Source organism: Pelodiscus sinensis, chromosome 30 (assembly GCF_052426305.1).
Source record: "Pelodiscus sinensis isolate ZL-2025 chromosome 30, ASM5242630v1, whole genome shotgun sequence".
NCBI classification, from domain to species: domain Eukaryota; kingdom Metazoa; phylum Chordata; order Testudines; family Trionychidae; genus Pelodiscus; species Pelodiscus sinensis.
Genome location: NC_143081.1, coordinates 3,572,294 through 3,595,656, shown reverse-complemented (window position 1 = coordinate 3,595,656; position 23,363 = coordinate 3,572,294). Strand labels below are relative to the sequence as shown.

Genomic DNA, 23,363 nt, shown 5'->3' with positions numbered 1-23,363 from the left:
AGAAGCTTTGTCGACAGTATGGGTGTGTCTAAACTACATGGCTCCGTCTGCTGATCGGCAGAGGGAAATGAAGCCGCGATTTAAATAATCGCGGCTTCCTTTAAATTTAAATGGCTGCCGCGCTGAGCCGGCAAACAGCTGATCAGCTGTTTGTCGGCTCAGCGCGCTAGTCTGGATGCTCCCGCGCCGCCCTGAAAGCCCTTTATCGACCTCCCCGTTATGCCTCGTAGGATTAAATTTACCGGGGAGGTCAATAAAGGGCTTTCATGTTGACAGGAGCGTCCAGACTGCCCCGATCTGCCGACAAACAGCTGATCGGCAGAGCGGGGCAGCCATTTAAATTTAAATGAAGCCGCGATTATTTAAATCACGGCTTCATTTCCCTTTGCCGAACACACAAATCTACATGGCCCCGTTGTATCTTAGGGTTATTGTTTTGTGTGGTTATCTGTTGTATTCACAAGATAGCCTTCAATTTGACATTCGTGTCTGTGTCTATTCGAACTGGAGAAATCCGCCGGCGATAGATACGGGGGCTTCCAGGTCAGACCACCTCCTGGGACAAAGGCAGTTTACATCAGCTCAGGTCAGGTCCTACTAAATTTAGCTTACTAGTGCGCCTTTGCTAGTAACACAAGTATCTCTGAGTTGTGCACTTTTGGGTCCAGACGTCCATTTCAGAAAGCACGGGAAGGGGGGATCTGTCCCAGGATACTTCTTCTAGTTGGGATTGGTCCTGCCTAGAGCAGGGGGCTGGACTTGATGACCTTCTGAGGTCTCTTCCAGCTCTTTGGATCTATGATTCCTGGCTAGAAGGGAGCACTCCGTGAACGGGCCATTCCTGGGCTGAGGGATTCCTTGGATGGTCCCGCCAAGCACAGACGCTGTAGATCAGGGTAGAGACGTTCTCCCTGAACCAGGACCGGCACTCACGTCTCACACGGAGCACGCGGCTGGAGGAGATCCCAACTTTGAATAGACTCCTCCTGCCCCACCCGGCAGGGCAGAACCCCAAGGGAACAGGGCCTTGGGTGCAGTGAGTTTGTCGGGGCTGAGCGGCTCCTAGTGGTTAAAGCAGGATGGCGGCTGGGAGCCAGAATTCCTGGGCTCTCTCCCCAGCTCTGGGAAGGGAGCGAGGTCTAGTGGTTAGAGAAAGGCTACGGTGATACTGAAGGGAGCTACAAGCCCGGTCTCTTAGGGGCTACGTCTCTCTGCTGTGTCATTTCCCCTCCGCACAGTCACAGCCCCCAGGTGGAGGACGTCACAGAAACAGCCACATCCCCTGCATGTGGTCACAGAGTCATGGGGGGGTTCTCTGAAGCCCCCCCCCTGCGGTCTCTGTGATCGGGCCTGATGCCTGCTCTGGCAGCCACAGCCGGCTCACGCCTGGCCCAGCCCTGAGAAAGATCAAAGGGCGCAGTTCCCACCCGCCGCCGAGATCAGTCGCTGCCTCCTTAGTCCCCACCACACAGACACCGGCAGGGAGCTGAGCGGGGATAGGGCCAGGTGAGTCTGAGCCCCAGATGTGCCCAGCTGTGAGCTGGCACCCGGAGCAGCCCTGGACCCTGCTGACATGGCCCCACTGGGGTCTTCTCCATCCAGCTGTGCAGGGACCTAGCCAGGCAGCCAGCTGTGCACGATCCCAGCTGCTGGGCTGATGCAGGGTCTGCCCTTCCCCCTAGCCCGTGTGGTTAGAAACTGCGAGGCCCAAGCAGGCACTTAGATGAGTGTGTGTCACACTGAGGTTTCCTGCCCCCCGATTTTCCCCCAACTAAGTTTACAAAGCCCACAGAACTGAGGCAGATGGGCCGTCCCAGTACAGCCTCTGAAGATGCAGGTCCAGATCTTGCTGCTGCTCCCTATGGCCTTTCTCCTGCCCTATGGGGCTCAGGCTGGTGAGTACAGCTAGGATCGGGGGCCTCTAGGACTTTGGGGGATGTCTCAGAGATGCACACTCAGGGGGGTATCTAGGAAATCTGTCACAGGCTGTCCCCATTTTTACCTCTTATGATATATTTAAAGCCAAGCGTGCCTTGCTTAATGTCATCAGAAAACTCATAATCTGCTGACCATTATTGTCCTGGACACATATGTGTGCCTGTAAAGTGAAAGGATTCAACTGGCGGGTGTTACTCAGACATGTGTCACATCCAGGGAGCAGCCACCAGCCAGTTCCCCAGAGACAAAAAACTGACCGATGCCTCAGACCGATATCACAGTCACCACATAGATCACCCCCCTTGTGAAGGGGCCATGCCTGTGTGGGAAAGAGGATGAGGGTGAGAATTTGACTTCTTGGTAACTACCCAGCTTGGGATGTCCAGTCTTACAGACTTACAGTCTCCTGAGCCACCATTGGAGATGCTTCTCAAAGAGGTATGAAAAAGGGAGCAGATGTTCGGAAGGATCCCTCCTTTTCTTCCACACAGGGTGCTCCCAACACCAGATGTTCAAAATAGCACAGGACTGGGAAGGAATCTCGACCGAAGGCAAATGTCATTTTCCTTTGGTCTTGGCCGCCAAATCCCGTCACGCAAGGCAGCGAGATCACACACTCAGTCCTGGTGCATTTGGCACTGATTCTCCACCCAGCCAAGTCATAGTGGCAGATTTACCCTCCCGTCCCATAGGAGGCCCAGTGTGGGGCAGAGCAGAGCAGGGGGCCGGGATCCAGGCCCAGGGATCCCCCAGGGGTGGGATCAGAGTTGGAGGACACCTCTACGGGATGGGGAGTTTGGTCCCAGCTGGGAACAGGGAGGTGAGGGGGCTCTTTGTACGAACATGGCCTCCACCCCCCAGGTGAGATCATCGGGGGTCGGGAAGCCCGGCCCCACTCCAGACGTTACATCTGGAAATACAAATCAAGGGGGGTAAAAAGAAATGTGGCGGATTCCTGGTGAAGACAAACTTTGTGCTGACGGCCGCTCACTGCCAGGGAGGGTAAGTGACTCTGTGCTGGGACGTGGGGGATGGTGGGGTCAGTGGGGGAGGGAGACCCTGGTACTCTGGTGCTCGCGTGGGGGGCAGGGAAGGGGTAGTGGGTGGCCAGGCTGGGGGAGCAGAGCCCGGGGTCTGCGGGGTCAGGGGGTGTCAGCGAGTCTCTGTGGGCCACTGTAACTCACAGCCCAGCCCCACTGCTGGGTAAATCAATGGGGCTGAGGCCAATGATCTCAGTGGTGATCTGGCCCCTTGCCTAGACCCAGGGCAGCTCTGCAGAGCACTAGGCTGGGGGCTCGGCATGGACAATGGCCTGGATTGCGGTGGGAGGCGTCCCTGGGGTGCATGGGGGGCTGGGACCCAGGACTGGGAGAAGACAGGAGGGTGAAGGTGCTCAGAGGAACGGCAGACCGAGCAGGTGCAGACAATGCTGAAGTCCCTGGAGAGGAACGTCATGGATTTAGAATCAGAGAACCCCAGGGCTGGAAGAGACCTTAGGAGTCAACAAGTCCAGCCCCCTGCCCAAAGCAGGACCAACCCAACTCAACCATCCCAGCCAGGGCTTGGTCAAGATGGGACGGAAACACCTCTAGGGATGAAGATTCCACCCCCTCCCTAGGGAACCCATCTCAGTGCTTCCCCACCCGCCTGGGGAAATCGTTTTTCCTAATCTCCAACCTAGACCTCCCCCACTACAACGTGATTCCGTTGCTCCTCGTTCTGCCCCCACTGAGAACAGCCTCTCTAGAGCCCCTTGGGAACCCCCCTGCAGGGAGTTGCAAGCTGCTCCCAAATCCCGTTCACTGCTTAGCCAGTCGGTCCCCAGCCTGTGACGATGTTTCCTGAGGGTGCCACCCATCCCCTCCTCCAGGTCATTCATAAAGATGTTGGACAAAACCAGCCCTAGAACCGATGGTTGGGACTCCCTCTTAGAAACCGCCTGCCAACGTGACATCAAGCCGTTGGTCACTACCCGCTGGGCCCGGCCTTCTAGCCAGCTTTCTTTCCATCTTACCGTCCGGTTATCCAATCCATATTCCCTTAACTTGCTGGAAAGAATATTGTGGGAGACCGTATCAGAAGCTTTGCTCCCCAATTCTGGGAAGAGCCTATTCTGTAAGCAGGAGGGAGCTGGGTTTGTCAGCACAGCTTTGGATACGGTCTCCCGGAGCCAGCCAGAACCTGCCCGGGGGAGGTATGACAGCCGGACACATTTACACCAGCTTTGGTGTTTCTCTAGGTGAGAGATCAGCGTGGGAGAGGTCCGAGCTGCGGGGGGTCCCCTCCATGTCACCCCTGTGCCCATCCCCATCCACATGTAGGCTCCTGTCCCTAACGCCGCATGTGTGGCTCATGCATTTTACAGGAAGATCGTGGTCACCTTGGGAGCCCATAACGTTAGCCAAGAGGAAAAGACCCGACAAGTGATCCCCGTGCGCCGCTGGGTCCCACACCCACAATTCAACAAAAAGACCCTGGAAAATGATATCATGGTTTTACAGGTACTGCCCTCAATAAATAACCCCGCCCCCAGTGACCTCACACTGCTGCAGGTACCACCCCCATCCCATCCCCCACCCCCAGTGACCTCACACTGCTGTAGGTACCACCCCCATCCCATCCCCCATTCCCAGTGACCTCACACTGCTGCAGGTACCGCCCCATCCCATCCCCCACCCCCAGTGACCTCACACTGCTGCAGGTACCACCCCATCCCATCCCCCACCCCCAGTGACCTCACACTGCTGCAGGTACCACCCCCATCCCATCCCCCACCCCAGTGACCTCACACTGCTGCAGGTACCACCCCCATCCCATCCCCCACCCCTAGTGACCTCACACTGCTGCAGGTACCACCCCCATCCCATCCCCCACCCCCAGTGACCTCACACTGCTGCAGGTACCGCCCCCATCCCATCCCCTACCCCCAGTGACCTCACACTGCTGCAGGTACCGCCCCCATCCCATCCCCTACCCCCAGTGACCTCACACTGCTGCAGGTACCGCCCCATCCCATCCCCCACCCCCAGTGACCTCACACTCCTGCAGTGGGCACATATCTTTTGTGTTGGACGTGCTGGACCTTTTCGGTTCCAATCTGTGTGCAGATTTGAATCGCTGCTTTCCCTCTTCCCCATGGTAGTTGTCACGCAGTGCAGTGCTGAATACCTGGGTGCGACTTCTCCGCCTGCCCAATGCAAAGTTCAGGTTGAGGCCAGGACCTACGTGCAGCGTGGCAGGGTGGGGTCGGACTGCCTTCAACTCACCGACTGACACCCTCCACGAGGTGGACCTGAAGGTGATGGAGGACAATCTGTGTAAGGCGTATCCTCGCTTCAACACCTCGACAATGCTGTGTGTGGGGGAACGTGGCCTCGGAAAATTACCTTATCGGGTAAGTCTGTTGATGTGGCACTCCCTGGTTCCAGGACAACAATACTGGGATGGAATTGGAAGGTGCAACCAAACCTACCTCAAACTCAATCCCCCGGCAGCACAATCCTACTACAAACTCAATCCCCTCCCCAACATAACCCTTCCAAACCCACCTCAAACTCAATCCCCTCCCCAACATAACCCTTCCAAACCCACCTCAAACTCAATCCCCTCCCCAACATAACCCTTCCAAACCTACCTCGAACTCAATCCCCTCCCCAACACAACCCTTCCAAACCTACCTCAAACTCAATCCCCTCCCCAACACAACCCTTCCAAACCCTCCTCAAACCTACCTCAAACTCAATCCCCTCCCCAACACAACCCAACCAAACCTACCTCAAACTCAATCCCCTCCCCAACACAACCCAACCAAACCTACCTCAAACTCAACCCTTCCCCAACATAACCCTTCCAAACCCACCTCAAACTCAATCTCCTTCCCAACACAACCCTTCCAAACCCACCTCAAACTCAATCCCCTCCCCAACACAACCCTTCCAAACCCACCTCAAACTCAATCTCCTTCCCAACACAACCCAACCAAACCCTCCTCAAACTCAATCCCTTCACCAGCACAACCCTACCAAACTCACCTCAAACTCAACCCCCCCTTCCTACACAACCCTACCAATTCCATCTCAAACACAACACAACCAAACACTCCTCAAACTCAATCCCACTCCTACACAATACTACCAATTACGCCCCAAACTCAATCCCCTCCCCAACACAACCCTGCCAAACCTACCTCAAACTCAATCCTCCTTCAACACAACCCAACCCAACCAAACCCTCCTCAAACTCAATCCTCTCCAACACAACTGAACCAAACCTTTCTCAAACTCAATCCCTTCACCATCACAACCTTACCAGTCCCACCTCAAATTCAATCCCCTTCTCAAAACAACCCTACCAAATCAACATTGAAATTAATCCCCTTCCCAACACAACCCAACCAATCCCACCTCAAATTCAATCCCTCTCCGAACAATATGCAGCACAACTCTAACTTACCCTTCTTCAATCTCAAACCACATCCAACACGACTCTGTTGAACTTGACCCTTGTCCTGCATTATCCTCATCATCAATACCAAGTCTCTAATAAATTTAACCTGTCTTGTCCAGCTCTACCCAACATTCTTCTTCCTACTAAAATCTACCCAAACTTATCCTACTCCCATTGCACCCAATTCAAATCCTACCCAACACAACCTCTGTCTGGCTTCATTCTGCCCCTTTGTACCCATTACAAACACATCCAAATCACACTGAACTCTACCAATCACTGTCTAATCCAGCTAGTGCTATCCAAACAAAAAAGGAAACACAACAACACATGATCATTTTTGCTCCATTTGCCAAAGGCCATGTTTTAACACAAAAGCAATTTCCTACCAATTATGTAAACCTCCGCGCTGATGCGATCAGGTGTGCAGATAAAAACCGGTGCTGCAGATGTGCAAGATGTAACAGTGGTTCTTCTTCCTTCCAGGGGGATTCTGGTGGCCCCTTGGTTTGTGAGGGAGTGGCTCAGGGCATCGCTTCATACGTTGATGCGGAATTGTGGGACCCAAGTGTGTTCACACGACTCACCGCCTTTGTCCCCTGGATCCGGACCATTCTGCAGAACCAGCTTTAATGGATACACCCGTATTCCTGGCTTTTTGCCTGGCTCCTCCCAGCCATGGACTAATGCAGGGTCTCTTCGTTACTCTATAAAAATGCTCTGAATGGATTGGTCTCAGAATGGATTGCGGGTGGAGGAAGTCATTCGTAGAGGCTGGGATAAAACTCCTCTGTATCTCGGGGAGATCTTTTGGTCTATTCTATGGGATTTTAGAGCAGGGATCAGATTCTTTCTATCAAACACGATGTGATGGTGCCAAAAAACTCGGTTAAAAGGTGATTAAGGAGCCCCCTAGAAAAGGAAGGTCCTTCTCCCATTCCATCCATGAGCCATCCATTCTCCCCTTCCTGGGATCAGATCAAGGCTACAGGGAACAGGTCCCTTATCTGACCTTTTCAATTGCTTTTTTCCTCCCTTGTGGTACAATAAAATGGTTGATGCGTCAGTTTTCGTGTGTGCGTGTCTGGATCCCCGGCTGCATCTGTTTGTACAGGCTCAGCCGGAATTCATCTGTTGTGGAAACAGTGACCCCTGACTGTCCCAATGAGTGCACAGCTCTGCCATTGTTGAACTTTTAAAATAGACACACACTGCTTTGTTGAGAAATACTTAACAGAGAATCATCGGAAGAAGGTGTTAATATATGTGGAAGGGAGACAGATTTAGATATTAACATCGATCTACCTACCAAAGAAGAAATTATATCAGCAATCAAGAAACTGAAGAACAACAAAACCCCAGGAAAGGACAACTTGAATACAGAACTTTTCAAAATAGACCCAGAGACAGCAGCTGGAATACTGGAACCACTTTTCAGAACAGTTTGGACAGAAGCCTGCGTACCGGAGGATTGGACTAAAGGGGTGATTATCAAGATCCCAAAGAAGGGCACACTCAGCGATTGTAACAACTGGCGTGGAATTACCCTTCTGTCAATACCCAGCAAGATCCTCGCTAAAATCATCATAGGTAGAATATCAACAGCAGTTAATGAAACGCTGAGGAAGGAGCAGGCAGGTTTTAGAAAAGGTAGGCGTTGTATAGAACAGATCTTTGCTCTGCGTAACATCATAGAACAGAGTGCAGAATGGCAACGACAACTTCACGTGAACTTTGTAGACTTTGAAAAGGCTTTCGATAGTGTCGACAGAGACAGATTATGGCAGATTTTGAGGGCCTATGGAATACCATGTCATATGGTGAAGCTCATTAGGAGCTTCTACAAAAATTATAGCTGTTGTGTTGGAGGAAGCGATATATGGTTTGAAGTCAAGACCGGAGTTCGTCAAGGTTGCGTAATGTCGCCACTGCTCTTCAATCTTGTTATTGACTGGGTGATGCGACGTACGACTGAGGAGGAGCATACCAGCATTAGATGGATGCTTTTCTCTACACTTGAAGATCTGGATTTTGCCGATGACTTGGCACTTCTTTCTCACACTCATCGGAATATGCAAGATAAAACAGATAAATTAAATAAATATAGCTCACAAGTTGGCCTTAAGATAAACCAGAAGAAGTCAGAAGTCATGACTCTGAACACTATAACACAAACCCCCATCAAGATCAATAACAACGATCTTCCCTTTACAGATAGATTTGTATATTTGGGTAGTATCATCACCCCAGATGGTGGAAGTAAGCAAGACATTCAGAATAGACTGAGTAAAGCACGAAATGCCTTTATCAGTATGAATAACATCTGGAAATCCTCAAAGTACAGCGTGCGCACTAAGCTGAAACTATACAAGAGCTGTGTTCTTCCAGTGCTTCTCTATGGAGCAGAATGTTGGCGCATGATACAACGAGACCTTACTAAATTGTCTACATTCCATACCAAGAATCTTAGAAGAATAATCAGGATATTTTGGCCAAATAAAATTTCCAACGAAGATCTACTGTCTCAGTGTAAACAAGAAGACATGGCCACTATAATTATGAAAAGACGCTGGCGATGGATAGGTCATGTGTTACGAAGAGAAGACGGATCTATTACGAAAATTGCACTCCACTGGAAACCAGATGGGAAGAGAAAGAGAGGAAGACCAAAAACAACCTGGCACCGAACAGTAGAACAAGAATTAAAAGACCATCATCACACTTGGGGAACAATAGGCGCTTTGGCCTGCGACCGACAGAAGTGGAAGGACTTTGTTGCTGCCCTATGCGCCATTGGCGTAACGGGCAGTAAGTAAGTAAGTAAGTAAGTAAGCTTTGTTGAGTCTTGGTGGGTCTCAGGCTATTTCTTGGGGGGAGGAGTTAAGCTAATCCTCTCCGGAGGAAGCAAAGCCCCAAACAGGGACTGGAAGAGGTGGGTGGGTGGACATTAAGATCTAGCAATGCCCCCAGATTTTTGGGAGCCCCTACGCAGCTGCATATTCTGCGTATGGGTAAGGATGGTCCTGCATGTATACATAGGATGGAAATGTTGAATAAGAGACTCTTCACTCTCCCTGTCAAGGCTGTTCCTCACTTTGGCATGACAAATGGAGAAGTAGAGGGTCACAAAAGCACCCCAAAGCCTGATCTCTCCAGGCTTTGGTACAAAAACTCCGCCCAAAATTTTAATACCCAGACTTTGGAGAATAAAAAACATTGCCACCACCCAAGTATTTGTAAAAAAAAAACAGAGAAGAAATCACTTGGGAAATTTCATCCTTAAGATAACACCAGGACACAATACCCGTTAATTAGAAAAAAAAAACAAGATTTTGTTATCAAAACAATACCATAGTTGCAAGCATGAATGAAAACATACTCTAAATGAAAAAGAGCCACCAATTGATATACTCATGAGGGATCCCCCATGGGCTCAAATGTAGTTACAAAAGGAAAACTCTTTTAAAGGGAAAAGAAAAAAAATACACTTTGAACAGCTCAGTCATCAATTCCACATTCCCAAACCAGAAAAACAATAAAACCTGATGAATTATCCAGACTTTGCCCTAGTGACACTTATAAGAAGTCCGTTGTTGGAGAGAGAGACAGGCCTTCCCATCTCCCGTTACGTGGAAGAAACAGCTCTGACTCAGCATGATGGGACGGACAAAGCCCAACCTTCCTGCCGGAGGCCTTTCAGCACCATGGCCAACAGTGGAAGCAGTGGAGAGGTCCTCCAAGCAGGGTAGAGGGGCAACTTTCACTGCAGCCTATCAGGGTACGGCAGGCTGCTATATAAGGAGGTGCTAGCTAAGTCCAGTCAGTTCCTTCCTGGAGCTCAACCCAGGCCAGACCTACAGGATGACTGGGGAATACCAGAACTGTGGACAGGTCTGAGTGGGAGCTGAGCCCTCAAAACTGAGCAGATGTAGATCCTGCAGCAAAAGGCTAACCAGCAACAACTCTGTGGAACCCCGGACAAGGTGAATTTGGCAACATGGCCCTAGAGAAGGGTTGGATGAAATGGCACCCTGGGGAAGTGGACCAGGGATGGGATCACTGGGTACATCTAGACTACATGGCTCTGTCGACAAAGCCATGTAAACTAGCTTACCCGACATGGTCAATGTGGCATAAGGGAGCAGTCGACAAAGGCTTCTCTTGTCAACTGATCCACGTCTAGACTCCCGCGCTGTGACAGATCAGCTGATTGTTAGCACAACGTGGTGGCCATTTTTATTTTAATGAAGCGGGGATTATTTAAATCCTCGCTTCATTGACTATGTCGGGTAAGCTAGTTTACATGGCTCTGTCGACAGAGCCATGTAGTCTAGACATAACCACCATTACTGATTTTGAGACTTGGCAGGTAACTGCTATGTATACGGTCCCTGGACTGAGACCCAGAGGAGAGGGAGGGCCCCTCTCTCCTCCAGCCCTCTGCAAACCACACCCGAGTGAGGGGGTAAAAGAAGAGGTCTGAACCTCATCCAAGGACTGGACTTTGACTCTCCCGCATGGGGCACTCCACACAGGACTCAACCTGTTACACTCAGGAAAAGGAGGGAAAAGTTCAAATTTCGTTTGTCCCAGTTTGAAATCCCAACCTGCCTTGTTATTGGCTGACCAGATACCTGGCTTGGGACAGGAGCCATAGTTAACCCCTTAGTCCCCAGGTCTTGGCCAGCCCTCATGGTTATGACACTTCTGGAAAAAGATCCAAGACTTACGGGAAATGTGGTTTGCTGTATTACTTTTCCAGCGGTTATCTGCTGTGACTGACGGCGGGTGAAGCCAGAACTCTGCCACGACCGCCTGGCTGAAAAGGCCGATTAAAGTCAGCTGAACAAGCCCAGGGTGAAGGGCTAATGGAAGCAGGTGTGGGCCTCAGTAGCCAGAGGGCGCGATAAGGCAGCTAGAGGGGAAGTGGAAGGGGAGAAGCCAGGGGCCAGGGAGTGGCTGTATGTGTTCCCTAGGCAGAAGGAAAGGCCGGCTGAGTTGGCTGTAAACCAAAGTCTGTAAATAGAAGGTGGTGGGAAGCTGACAATAAAAGGCACGGGGGAACTGCACCAGAGAGGGTCCCCGGCTGATTGGTGGGCAAAGAAAGTGTCCCAGAGCAAGTGGCCTGAGCAAGGACCTTGCCACACTGGGTAGTCAATGTCCCCTTTCCCTCACCAGCTGAACCCTTGTTAATGTCACTGGCCACTTTGTGACCCCTGGAATCAACATGGAGTTTAATATCCCCCGAGTGTTTCCTTGTCTTCTGGAGCTCTGTCTGCCAGTGCTGGGAAGCTGATCAACAGCTAAACTGGCACTGTCAGACCTGGGAAGTAGGAAAAACATATCACTAGGATCCAGCCATCTCTGTGTGGATCTGTGCTGTCCGTGGCCTTTCCTGCTGTGTGGGAATGGGGGCACCAAAGTGCAGTCCAGCCTGGGTTCCAAGTTCAGCGCAAACACTATCAGCCGTATCGCGATGGACGGGAGGAACGCTGGCCTTTTCTAAACATCCCACCGCTGCCACCATGTCCAGGCGGTTCCCTACTCTGGCACTCCACAAACAGAAGCTGGGGGGCCCATGAAAGACCTTAAAAAACTTTGCCTCCAGAGGCTTCTGCCACCCCAAAACATTCCCACTGGAGCCCACTAGTGTCCCCTTGTGGTGGTTGACCCACATGCTTCACCAGATAATGGTACACCAACAAATTCCCACTGGAGACCACCCAGGGTTACATTATCATGGGTTTATTGCATGGGGAATTAGCACTCCACTGTATGCCCTACAAAAATAAAGCTGCCACCAAAGGTTTGAACTAAAGAGGGAACCAGCTATCTCTCTCACACACACAAAGGGTATGTCTACACTACCCCGCTAGTTCGAACTAGCGGGGTAATGTATGCATACCGCACTTGCTAATGAAGCCCGGGATTTGAATTTCCCGGGCTTCATTAGCATAAGCGGGGAGCCGCCATTTTTAAATCCCCGCTGCTTCGAACCCCGTGTAGCGCGGCTACACGGGGCTCGAACTAGGTAGTTCGGACTAGGGTCCTATTCCGAACTACCGGTACTCCTCGTGAAACGAGGTGTACCGGTAGTTCGGAATAGGCACCCTAGTCCGAACTACCTAGTTCGAGCCCCGTGTAGCCGCGCTACACGGGGTTCGAAGCAGCGGGGATTTAAAAATGGCGGCTCCCCGCTTATGCTAATGAAGCCCGGGAAATTCAAATCCCGGGCTTCATTAGCAAGTGCGGTATGCATACATTACCCTCCTAGTTCGAACTAGGAGGGTAGTGTAGACATACCCAAACATACACCCCTACATCCATTCACTCACATTCATTTCTGCCCTCAGGCACTCACACAGACATATGGATTGCAGAAGGAGCCAAGGCATATAGCTCCTGGCGGGTCAGTCTGCTCATCATGGCTGGGGAGCTGGTCAGGAGAGACTAGCTGTAGAGAGGAGTTTCTCAGGAAACTGCATCTACACTGTCTCCACCCACACCGGGCAGGGCTGAACCCCAAGGCAGCAGGATCTTTGGTGTGGTGAGTTTTTTGAGGCTGGGACTGGAAGGACTTGGGAAGGACAGGGAGAGCCTCGCCAGTTGGCACAAAGTGTACTCAACACTGGGAGGGTGGCGGGAATGGGAGGGTTTCTATGGGTTGAAGCAGGATAGTGGCTGGGAGCCAGGATTCCTGGGTTCTATCCCCAGCTCTGGGAAGGGCATGAGGTGTAGTGGTTAGAGCGGGTGTACAGTGATACTGAAGGGAGCTACAAGCCAGGTCTGCAGGGTCTACAAGTCTCTTCGCTGTGTCATTTCCCCTCTGCACAGTCACAGTGCCCAGTTGCTGGGTGTTACAGAAACAGCCCCATCCCCATCACGTGGTCACAGACTCCCTGGGGGGCTTCTGAGAAACCCTCCCCCTGTGGTTGCTGGGATGGGGGCTGGTGCCTGCTCTGTCCAGCCCCACCCAGCTCAGGTCTGGCCCCACCCTCAGAAAGATCAAAAGGCCCTGTTCCCACCCATCACTGAGATCAGTCGCTGCCCTCCCCCACCCCCACCGCCATCCCAGAAACACCAGCAGGGAGCCCAGATGTGCCCAGGTATGAGCTGGTACCCAAAGCAGCCCTGGACCCTGCTGGACACGTCTCCACTAGGGTCTTCTCCATCCAGTTATGCATCATCCAGCCAGATGTGCAGGGACCCTGCTTCTGGGCTGACACATGTTCTATCCTTCCCCCCAGCCCTTGTGGTTGAAAACTGCATTTTGATGAGTGTGAAGGTGACTGTGACGTTTCCTGCCCCCTTGAATCCCTCTACCTAAACTGAGTCTACAAACCCTGCAGCTCTGCTGCAGATGCATCATCCCTGCACCGACTGCAAACATGCAGGTCCACATCTTGTTTCTGTTCACCATGGTCTTTCTCCTAAACCCTGCAACTTGGGCTGGTGAGTACAGCTGGGTCGAGGGCCCCCTGGGACTTTGGGGAGAATGGAGGGTCTTGGGGACTGGGTTTTGTGGGTGCTACCTCAGGGCTTGTAACAGGTTGATCTCTTTTGTTCCTAATTCATTATGATAAATTTTATTCCAAGTGTGCCTAGTGAAGTATCACCTAAAAACTCATAATTTGCTGACCATTATCGTTCCAATAAAATACTCGTGGCAGGTAAAGTGATAAGATTATACTGCAGGGTGTTACTCAGACTTGTTTCATGTGTGTGGCACAAACACCAACCAGTTCCCCAGAGGCAAAAGACTAGCTGATGCCTCAGCCAGGTATCAAACAAATAAAATGTCCCTTCACCCAGTTAAATCGCCATTCTGGGAAGTAGAACCTGAGTGGAAAATGTGCATCATGATGAACAAACAGGTGGGGATACTGATCTGCACAGTCTCCTAAAACCCAGTGGGAGGTGATTCTCAAAGAAGAGAAACAACCTCAAAAAGGGGGAGTAGATCCCCATATGATCTCCCCCCGTCTCTCTATTCCCAGCATTGACAACACCAGATGCACAAATGTCACAAGAGGGTACTGTGATCCGGTTGATCAAGCCTTATCACACTATGCATATCGTTCAGCATTCACAGAACAAAAGAGTCTTCCACAGTATCTTAACCATACCTTTAACAATTCAGGAGCACTTTTAAAATCAGTATATATATGTGTATTCAGTACTAAGCAATTAAAACAACATTAAAAGACACTAAAAGGCATTACAAGCATTAAAAGGCATTAAAAGCAATATTTAAATGAAATAATTAACAATCTACATCTAATCCTTATCCCAAATTAGCACCATTCACACTACTCATGATTAGTGACACAGAGGCAGCACCAGGGGATTGAGGGAGGGATCCTGAGGAAAGGCAAATTGAGGCAGAAAGTTTGCAGGGAGGTGGTGGGAAAGATCTCCCCAGCAGAGATGAAAGCATGTTGCTACCCTGTTCAGTGGTGATGTCTGTGACAGAGGATGTGTGTATGGGGGGGGGGGGGATTGTCTCACCCAGTGCTGATAACCTCGGTGTCAGCGACTGTGCAGGGAAGGAAGAGCCGAAGAAAAGAAGAAAATGATCCCCTGGTTCAGACACAGCAGCTCTGAGCTGCACCCACTGGGAAAGACCCCGGGTCCTGTTCCCCACCCTTGGAACCAGCCAGTCCCTGTCTGGGAGTTCTCAGGCCTGCTCGGGTTCGACCTTGGCCACTAATGCTGTTGTGGCAAGTCTGGGCAATGACTCACCCATTGTTGGTGCATTTGGCACCAGTTCCTGCCACGGAGAGATCAGAGCTTTTGATTTCTCCTCCGGCCCCAGGGGAGGCCCAGTGTGGGGCAGAGCTAACAAGGGGGTAGGTTGGGGCTGTGGAGGCTCCACTTTTCAAGGGGGGACTAAGTCCCAGCCCAGCCCAGCCCAGGGAGGAGCTGGGGCCCTTTGCATGAACCTGGTTTCCCCCAAGGTGAGATCATTGAGGGAAGAGAAGCCTGGCCCCACTCCAGGCCCTACATGGCCCATCTGCGTATACAACATGGAAAGAAAATTTTGGGCTGCGGTGGGTTCCTGGTGGAAGAGAACTTTGTGCTGACGGCTGCTCACTGCTGGGGGGAGTAAGTGCGTCAGGGCTGGGATGTGGGGGCAGTGGGGGTGGGAAGCCAGGGGCTCTGGCACCGGCATGGGGGGCAGGGGTGGGGCAGAGAGGTGGCCAGGCTGGGGGAGCAGAGCCCAGGGCTCTGATCTGCTGAGGGGGTGTTGGCAAGCCTCTAGGGGCCACCACCGCCCAGCTGCCGCACTGGGTAAATCTATGGGGCTGTGTGATGGCGTATTCGGGAGCCCGTGATCCTGCCCCCCCATCTGCAGCCAGCCAAATAGAAGGTTCTATTGCTTCTCCGAGGTACAGCACAGCACAGCACGGGAGAGATGTTAACACAAGGAGCCAGGGCAGACGGCCTAGTCCTCCTGGGGGAATGGGGATCACAGGCCATTGAACCCCCCTGTCCTTGGCTCAGTCTCTTCGTGCTTCCCCCAGCCAAGCCTGACTACGCTCCCGGGCTGTGCCCCTCAGCCAGGTGGCCATCTCTGCCTCCTATCCGTTGTCTCTCCCCCTGGGAAGAGCCTTGCTCTCTGCCCAGGCTGGAACGGGGTCTCTGGGCCAATCCACACGTGGGTGAGTGAGTGGGAATTGCACAGCGCAGAGCAGCCAGGAGGGAACACTGGCTTATAGAAAAGATAGCCCCCCAGCCGTCACAGTGACCGCAGCTGGGGCTGGCCCATTGCCCAGCGTGGGGCAGGGTCCCCTGCCTGGATTGAGCTGGGGGTAGGGTCACTGGATGTGGGACCCAGGCGCAAAGTGGCTGAGGGGAGCAGCACAAGGGGTTAGTGGGAGCCCGACACCACTGGCTGGTCTCAGGGAAGCGGGTGTCCCCTAAAAGGAAAAGGCCAGTTCCCACCATCCTTACGCAACACCCCCCCCCACCACGGATGGCGGATTTGGAGGCGGAATCTCACATTTTAACAATCCCTGGCTGCCCTGTCCCCGGCATGTCAATCCCCCAAGCACCCGACCCACACCTCACCCTGCCCCTAACACCTCACGGGATGATCCTGCTTTTCACAGGGAGATCAATGTCACCTTGGGAGCCCACAAGATTAAGGACAAGGAAAGGACCCAGCAGAAAATCACAGTGAGACAACAGATCCCACACCCAGAATATGACGACAAAACTCTTAACAACGACATCATGCTGCTAAAGGTACCATCCCATCCCATCCCCCACCCCCAGTGACCTCACACGGCTGCAGGTACCACCCCCATCCCATCCCCCACCCCCAGTGACCTCACACTGCTGCAGGTACCACCCCCATCCCATCCCCCACCCCCAGTGACCTCACACTGCTGCAGGTACCGCCCCCATCACATAGCCCCGCCCCCAGTGACCTCACACTGCTGCAGGTACCGCCCCCATTCCATCCCCCACCCCCAGTGACCTCACACTGCTGCAGGTACCGCCCCCATCCCATCCCCCACCCCCAGTGACCTCACACTGCTGCAGGTACCGCCCCCATCACATAGCCCCGCCCCCAGTGACCTCACACTGCTGCAGGTACCGCCCCCATTCCATCCCCCACCCCCAGTGACCTCACACTGCTGCAGGTACCGCCCCATCCCATCCCCCACCCCCAGTGACCTCACACTGCTGCAGGTACCGCCCCATCCCATTCCCCATCCCCAGTGACCTCACACTGCTGCAGGTACCACCCCCATCCCATCCCCCACCCCCAGTGACCTCACACTGCTGCAGGTACCACCCCCATCCCATCCCCCACCCCCAGTGACCTCACACTGCTGCAGATACCGCCCCCATCCCATCCCCCACCCCCAGTGACCTCACACTGCTGCAGGTACCGCCCCATCCCATCCCCCACCCCCAGTGACCTCACACTGCTGCAGGTACCACCCCCATCCCATCCCCCACCCCCAGTGACCTCACACTGCTGCAGGTACCACCCCCATCCCATCCCCCACCCCCAGTGACCTCACACTGCTGCAGGTACCGCCCCATCCCATCCCCCACCCCCAGTGACCTCACACTGCTGCAGGTACCACCCCCATCCCATCCCCCACCCCCAGTGACCTCACACTGCTGCAGGTACCACCCCCATCCCACCCCCTCCCCCAGTGACCTCACACTGCTGCAGGTACCGCCCCATCCCATTCCCCATCCCCAGTGACCTCACACTGCTGCAGGTACCGCCCCATCCCATCCCCCACCCCCAGTGACCTCACACTGCTGCAGGTACCACCCCATCCCATTCCCCATCCCCAGTGACCTCACACTGCTGCAGGTACCGCCCCCATCCCATCCCCCACCCCCAGTGACCTCACACTACTGCAGGTACCGCCCCCATCCCATCCCCCACCCCCAGTGACCTCACACTGCTGCAGGTACCACCCCATCCCATTCCCCATCCCCAGTGACCTCACACTGCTGCAGGTACCGCCCCATCCCATCCCCCGATCCCAGTGGCCACAGAGCCTGGGAATTTTGCAGGGGACCGTTTTGCTGGAGACAATATCCAACTCTTTCCCCATGAGTGCCCTGCTGATGGTCATCTTCTTCCTTCCTGTGTGCCAGCTGGCTAAACCAGCAAAACTGAACGGGGAGGTGGACGCCATCGCCCTGCCCTGTGCTGGTGAAGAGACAGAGGCTGGGACAGTGTGTCGTGTGGCCGGCTGGGGTCGCACCTTCCCTGAAGATGACTCCTCTGCTGCCAACGCGCTACAGGAAGTGGAAGTGGATGTACTGGACAACGAGGAGTGCCCATATGATGATAACTACGACCCGGCGACCATGCTGTGTGCAGGGCACTCAGAGAACGACAGAAATTCTGCACAGGTAAATCTGCCCCTGGCTTGAGTTCTTAGTGCATCACCACTCCGAGAGAGTGGGTCAGTGATCGGGCTGAGACACGTGGGCTGGGCTTGGGACGGACCAAGCAGGGGCTGGAGGCCATCGGGGTGTCACTGAGCCAGTCAGCAACGGGGAAATGACTCTCAGAGCTGTTTTCCATCCATGGTCTGTTTGGTTTTGCAGGGTGACTCCGGCGGCCCTCTGGTGTGTGGGGGTAAGGCCCAGGGCATCGTGTCCTGGGGGCCTGACACCCCCCCGGGCGTGTACACGAGAGTCTCCACTTTCATCGATTGGATCCACAAGAAAATGCGTCGGCCGCAGCCCTAAGCCCTGCTCAGGGTCTCTGCACAGCCTGGCTCTGCCTCGCTCCTCTGCCTTGAAGAGGCGCAGACATCAGGCCTGCTCGGCAGAGGGGCTGAATGCCCCACATCCCAGCCTGAGTTTCCTCCCCCTTGCAAGCTGCAGTCCCCTCCCCCAGCCGCTTTTCTGCTCTGGTCGCACCCAACCCATCAGGAAACTTAAAATCCAGGTTCAGGGCCGGGTTCTGCCCCTTGGCCAGGGAGCGGCTGGGTCACGTTAGTGAGGAGCCAAACCCTGGGGAGGACTCAGCGGGTTGTTGCTCTCCCTGGTGTGAGCCGGGCAAGTGATGGCTTGTGGGAGCTCCTCCCCGTAACCTCTGCCTGCACGTTCCTGCTAGAACCGCCCCCGGCCCTGCCCTCTCTGGGCCTTCCCCACGCGCTGGTCCCCGGAGTATCCACCGCCCCTTCCAAACACACCCGGTCCCTGACGCGGCCAGGTCAGCGGGAGGGGAACTCCAGGATGTCTGCACTGATCTACAGCCGATCAAACATCTGCCCTGATCCTCCCCTGGCCAGCTCCCCTGCCCGGCTGCCTTTTGCTGCCTGCTCCACAGCTAGTCACTAATAAAGTAAAATTGCAAAACATGACTCCTTACTGACGCATCCACCCTGAGCTTTGCCATCCAGAGCAGCGGCTGGACCTGCCCAGGCCAGGAGGGAATGGACCTTACAGGGGAGGCCGGGCTGGTGGTCCATGCTCTTAGTGGGGCCCCAGTACACCTGGGTTCAGTGACTTCATGCAGAAAGACAGTTGGTGGGACCTGAACCCCTCAAGTCAGGAGGTGTCCCCGGGGGCTTAGATGACACAAAAGTTACTCAGGGCAGAAAAGCTGCTTGTTCCCCTGTGACAGGCTGGGCCAGGTCCAGGCACTGCTGAGGGTGTCCGCTCAGGGCAAATTGCTCAAACTCAGAGCTTTCCTAAATAGGCCACAAACCAGTCCCATCGAGCACTTGAGCTGCCAATCCGGCCTGCAGGAAGCCTCACGAGCAAAACTTCTTTGACACCCCAGCTCTCCCTATGCCACAGTCAGCCCTGGGCCTGCACACAAGTGAGGGGTTGTAGAACCCATTCTCACCTACCCAAACGGGTCCTCCCAGTCCCAAAGAACCAGCCACAAATCCAGGGTCAATTTCCACTTTGGATCTTCCCCACAAGATCACGCTGGGACAATCCTTTAGAATTTACAATCTAAGGCTGTGTCTAGATTGGCAAGTTTTTCTGCAAAATAATCTGATTTTGCGGAAAAACTTGCCAGCTGTCTTCACTGGCCGCTTGAATTTCCGGAAAAGCACTGACGATCTCATGTAAAATCATCAGTGCTTTTCCGGAAATACTATGCTGCTCCTGTTCGGGCCAAAGTCTTTTTCCGAAAGACTTTTGCACAAAAGGGCCAGTGTAGACAGCATAGGACTGTTTTCCGCCAAAAAGCCCCGATGGCGAAAACCGCGTCTAGATTGGCCATGGACGCTTTTCCACAAAAAGTGCTTTTGCGGAAAAGCATCCTGCCAATCTAGACGCGATTTTTCTGAAAATGCTTTTAACGGAACACTTTTCTGTTAAAAGCATTTCCGGAAAATCATGCCAGTGTAGACGTAGCCTAAAGGTTTATTAACAAAAAGGAGAAGAGGCTGAGAGTAAGGTTGTTAAGGAGGGTACATCACATGCATCGACTCACCCAGTTTCGACACAGGCTCTTAGCAGAGATGCTACAAACTGCTGGCTTAAAAGTCTCTGGAGTACATCCTATGTCAGGATGGGTCGGCGATCCCTCCCGGGTCTCTGCCCCTCGCAAGGCTGCCTCTAGGATCAGGAGCAGAACTGAAGGCCAGATGGAGTCCGCCTCATAACAATTTATATCTCTCTCCTGGCCAGAGCAGGTCACATGGCCGAGTGACCTACCTCTGTTTCACATGCTGGCAGCCATTCTGCCCTGGCCGGGTTGCAGGTCCCTGACACATTCCTCAGATGTGTATTGGGCACCTTGAGAGCCGTTGTCCCTGGAGCCGTGCTAAATAGCAGAGTCAAACTGAACAATTGCTCTTTACAACAGGCACTGCAGGCCAGTATCAGCACAGAGTCCATATTCATAACCCCACCTACAGACATCACACAGGTACACAAGTAGAATACACAGAAGCAGTAGAACACCAGCTTTCTTTGAACACTTCACATGGCCCCCTTTGTACTGACTTTGGGGCAAACACCCCCCTATGGGCGCAGCAATGATCTGGCTTCTCCTTTTAAAATCCAGTAACATGACAGCCATGACTTGCCCTGACACTGAGGCCGCTACATCTGGAACAGAAATAGATCTGAAAGAGCTCTAGCTGCAAAAAATCTACTCTTCTAATTCCCACCCACCCATCTGTCCCTCCATGCATCCATCCATCCATCCATCCATCCTTGCATCCCTATCTGTCCATTTACCCTGTTTCGATCTAAATATGTCTCTCATCATCTATCTATCGATCTATCTATCCCCACACACCCCTCTATCTATCTATCTATCTATCTATCTATCTATCTATCTATCTGTCTGTCTGTCTGTCTGTCTGTCTGTCTATCTATCTATCTATCCCCATACACCCCCTCTATCTATCTATCTATCTATCTATCTATCTATCTATCTATCTATCTATCTATCCCCACACACCCCCTCTATCTATCTATCTATCTATCTATCTATCTATCTATCTATCTATCTATCTATCTATCTATCTATCTATCTATCCCCACACTCCCCATCTATCTATCTATCTATCTATCTATCTATCTATCTATCTATCTATCTATCTATCTATCTATCTATCTATCTATCTATCTATCTATCTCCTCACACCCCCTCTATCTATCCCCTCACACCCCCTCTATCTATCCCCTCACACCCCCTCTATCTATCTATCTATCTATCTATCTATCTATCTATCTATCTATCTATCTATCTATCTATCTATCTATCTATCTATCTATCTATCTATCCCCATGCATTTACCTGCCTCAGGCCACACTGATTAAGATAAACCCTAAAGCAGGTTTATTAGCTATGGGAGGGTGGATTGTTAAGAATTAAAAGTGAGAGCAAAAGAGATCAAAGGAATCCACCTAGCAAATAAGTAGAACTACAAGCTGCATCTTATATACTGGGTTAGATGGGATTTGAATGAGGAATATCTCACCCTGACTGATGATAGGAGCAAACTTGCCTCCCTCTATCCAAGTCCCTCGTCTTCCAGAAGTCCTTTCCGGTGTTGCTTTGGGGAGGAATGCTGACTCTTCACGAGGTCACTCCCCATATGATGGGAGCCCCTTGTTCCAAGGTGAGTTCCCAGCTCAGAGTGCGGGAAAATACAGGCACTAAAGTGGGTTCAGTGTCATGTGATCTGGTCACATGCTCTAGCTGCTTTGCCGAGTGACAGCCGCCAGTACTCGCAGCTTGTATGAAAGTTTCATAACAAGGCTTTGCTTTGCCACGGCCCATTGTCTACACCAGGGATGGTGTAGACGGAGCTTGATCCTGCCTTGAGGGCGGGGGGCTGGACTCGATGACCTCTCGAGGTCCCTTCCAGTCCTATTATTCTATGATTATTCTATGATTGTGTTTGCCAGTGGATCATCATCCTTCTTTGGCTTCTCCACTGCTCTGCTGGAATGGCTCGACGTTGGTGCTGCTAGGAGGAAGAATATTTGAAACGCAGATTCATTGTCCATATTCAGAAGTTCAGGTACAAAGATGACACATTCCCAGAAATGGGACACATCCTAGTCAGCCAATCACAACTTTTCCGATGACACTTTACATGGCCCGTCTCGTACTGAATGCCTCCTAATTAGGCAATAGCCTCATAATCTATTTCAGAGATGTGTGTGTCTGCCTGGGAGTCCATCTGACTGAGTCCAATTCCCCCTCAGCAGTAAGATTTAGGGCAGGGGCGGGCAATAAATTGGCAGCAGTTCACCAAGATTCATCTCGGAGTGCACAGAAGGGCCCGGAGGAGACCTATGCAGACCCGGCCTCCCGCCTGAGGCAATATGCACAAGTGGGTGTTCGGGGCGGGGGCCCAGACCGCAGAGGACCTGGTTAAGCTGATGGTCCTGGAATGGTTCTATGGAGAATGCCTACCCAACCTGAGGCTGTGGCTGAAGGCCAGGAAGGGAGAGGAATCGCACGACGCAGGGAAGCTGACTGATGGTCCAGGTGTGGAAGGGAGTTCCAGAGAGACCGGTTCTTGGCTGTGCAACTGGGGGAAGAACCTACGGAGCGGTCCTAGGAAGGGTACCCGAAGCCCTCCCCGCAGAGAGCCAGCCAGTGTGGGGATGGATGGACCAGCCATCCTGAGGGGACCCACGAGACCTCACCAGCCATCGCTGTGGGCAAAGGGGGCCACAACCAGGCTCAGTGCCCCAAACCCCTGGACTGGCCCCACAACCCGAGACTTCCCAGGGTTAACTGACAGGGGCTGGGGGAGGAGCAGGCTGCTCTCAGCTGAAGTGGAGGAGGTCCCTCAGGCCAGCTTCTCGGGGAGACCTGACACTCCAGAGGCTGGTTTCTTTGTGGTTTCTCCAGTCGCTGTGGAGCAATGCCCCTGGAGGTGGATGGCAGGAAGGTGATGGGCAGCTGGGACACGGGGGCAGAAGTGACGCTGCCTCGGCCCAAGGTAGTGGCCCCAGAGTGCATGGTGCCCAACACACAGCTGACCCTGAGAGGCATAGAT

At 52.9% G+C, this 23,363-nt stretch overlaps 1 protein-coding gene and 1 pseudogene across 1 annotated transcript; both read left to right on the top strand.

Annotated features, from left to right (window-relative positions):
* Positions 1-1,831: 1,831 nt before the first annotated feature.
* On the top strand, positions 1,832-7,017 carry LOC102462712 (cathepsin G-like; annotated as a pseudogene).
* A 1,286-nt stretch (positions 7,018-8,303) lies between these two features.
* LOC102462471 (mast cell protease 1A-like) lies at positions 8,304-18,618 on the top strand. The gene is made up of 5 exons (XM_075911898.2): positions 8,304-8,793; positions 15,342-15,489; positions 16,497-16,632; positions 18,016-18,276; positions 18,475-18,618. Exons 1-5 carry the CDS (start codon positions 8,304-8,306, stop codon positions 18,616-18,618), a joined length of 1,179 nt encoding a protein of 392 aa, XP_075768013.2.
* Positions 18,619-23,363: the final 4,745 nt, after the last annotated feature.